This window comes from Austrofundulus limnaeus, unplaced genomic scaffold (genome assembly GCF_001266775.1).
Source record: "Austrofundulus limnaeus strain Quisiro unplaced genomic scaffold, Austrofundulus_limnaeus-1.0 Scaffold2033, whole genome shotgun sequence".
NCBI classification, from domain to species: domain Eukaryota; kingdom Metazoa; phylum Chordata; class Actinopteri; order Cyprinodontiformes; family Rivulidae; genus Austrofundulus; species Austrofundulus limnaeus.
In genome coordinates this window covers 6,865-8,579 of record NW_013954435.1, presented here as the reverse complement: position 1 = coordinate 8,579, position 1,715 = coordinate 6,865, and the positions used below count along the sequence as shown (strand labels likewise).

Here is a 1,715-nt window from a genome sequence, read left to right as displayed (position 1 = left end):
GTAAAATCTAGCAGTACTGTGGGTATATAATCCAGTAAAATCCAGCAGTACTGTGGGTATATAATCCAGTAAAATCCAGCAGTACTCTGGGTATATAATCCATTAAAATCCAGCAGTACTCTGGGTATATAATCCAGTAAAATCCAGCAGTACTCTGAGTATATAATCCAGTATTATGATTGTGTACAGAACTGAACTGATGTGATCCAGTTCTAGGAGGAGACGACACAAAAGCATCGACAGCTCGTCTCATAAATAACTCTTCATGATGAACATCAAAAGAATCACCAAGCTGTTGAAAAAGATGAACCCTACAGGTCGTGATGATGTAATCGATGATGTCATTGTTGCCAGGGTGACAACCTGCTGGGTCTGGCTGAGGCMACGGTGGCGCTGGCTGAGCTTATGGAGCTAAAAGCGGACCCCACTGGTCCTGTGGAGGGGCTGATCATTGAGAGCAGAACTGATAAAGGCAAAGGGTGAGTCCTCACTGGGTCCAGAAGAACCATCCATACCGGTTCTGATAGTTTTAATGGCATCATGTACCTGGACTGGTTCTGTAGAAGGTTTCTGTAAACCAGTTGTGGTGTCTCCTCAGACCCGTAACGACAGCCATCATCCAGCGGGGGGTTCTGAAGCGAGGCTGTGTTCTGGTTGCAGGGAAGTCCTGGGCTAAAGTCCGCTTCCTGTACGATGAGAATGGGCAGGTGGTGAAGGAGGCGGAGCCAAGCACTCCCATTCAGGTGGTCGGCTGGAAGGACACGCCATCTGTTGGAAAGACTATCCTGGAGGTCGAGTCCGAGGTGAGGTCCAAATCCGAGGCCAAACCCAGACCAGACAAGACCCAAGTTTTACTGCAGCGTCTTGTTTTTATCGTAGCTTTTATTTTTGTGTTTTCCTATTGAGGCTAAACTGTTTCCTGTCTGGGCTCTGCCACAATAAAAGCCTGTGCTGTCTGTGCTCTGCCACAATAAAAGCCTGTGCTGTCTGTGCTCTGCCACAATAAAAGCCTGTGCTGTCTGTGCTCTGCCACAATAAAAGCCTGTGCGGTCTATGCTCCATCACAATAAAAGCCTGTGCTGTATGTGCTCCTGCAGCAGCGAGCGAGGGAGGTGGTGGAGTGGAGGAGTTACCAGGAGGAGCAGCAGAAGCTTGTGGAGGAGCAGAGCGCCATCGAGCTGAAACAGAAGCTGCACCAGGAGGAGTACCAGCAGTCTAGGGAGGGGCTAACTCACCTGAACTGGAGAGAAAGGCGGAAAATATTTCGGTCCCGGACTAAGTCCATTGTGAGAGTGAGTGAGAAGACGCAGAGCAAGGAGCTCAGCCTGCCAGTCATCATCAAAGGTATCTGCCACTTGCCTCCATTAGACCCCGCCCAGTATGACATCACCACTGAACGCATTCTAACACACAGGTGATGTGAACGGCTCGGTGGAAACGCTCCTGAACATCCTGGACACCTACGATGCGCAGCAGGAGTGCCAGCTGGAGGTGGTCCACTTCGGTATTGGAGATGTGTCTGAGAATGATGTCAACATGGCCAAAACATTCGGAGGTAACATCACACCTGAACAACGCTTCAATTAACATCACACCTGAACCAAGCTTCAATTAACATCACAACTGAACATCACTTCAATTAACATCACAACTGAACATCACTTCAATTAACATCACACCTGAACCACACTTCAATTAACATCACACCTGAACCA

General features: G+C 48.6%; 1 protein-coding gene across 1 annotated transcript in view; it reads left to right on the top strand.

The window, feature by feature from the left end:
* Nucleotides 1-1,555, top strand: part of mtif2 (mitochondrial translational initiation factor 2) — a gene marked incomplete at its 3' end in the record, with an annotated part of 7,768 nt that extends 6,213 nt beyond the window's left edge. The window contains 4 exon segments of the mRNA XM_014034287.1: nucleotides 355-479; nucleotides 599-803; nucleotides 1,098-1,344; nucleotides 1,415-1,555. Of these exon segments, the coding sequence (XP_013889741.1) occupies nucleotides 355-479; nucleotides 599-803; nucleotides 1,098-1,344; nucleotides 1,415-1,555 (718 nt within the window).
* Between the last annotated feature and the right edge of the window lie 160 nt (nucleotides 1,556-1,715).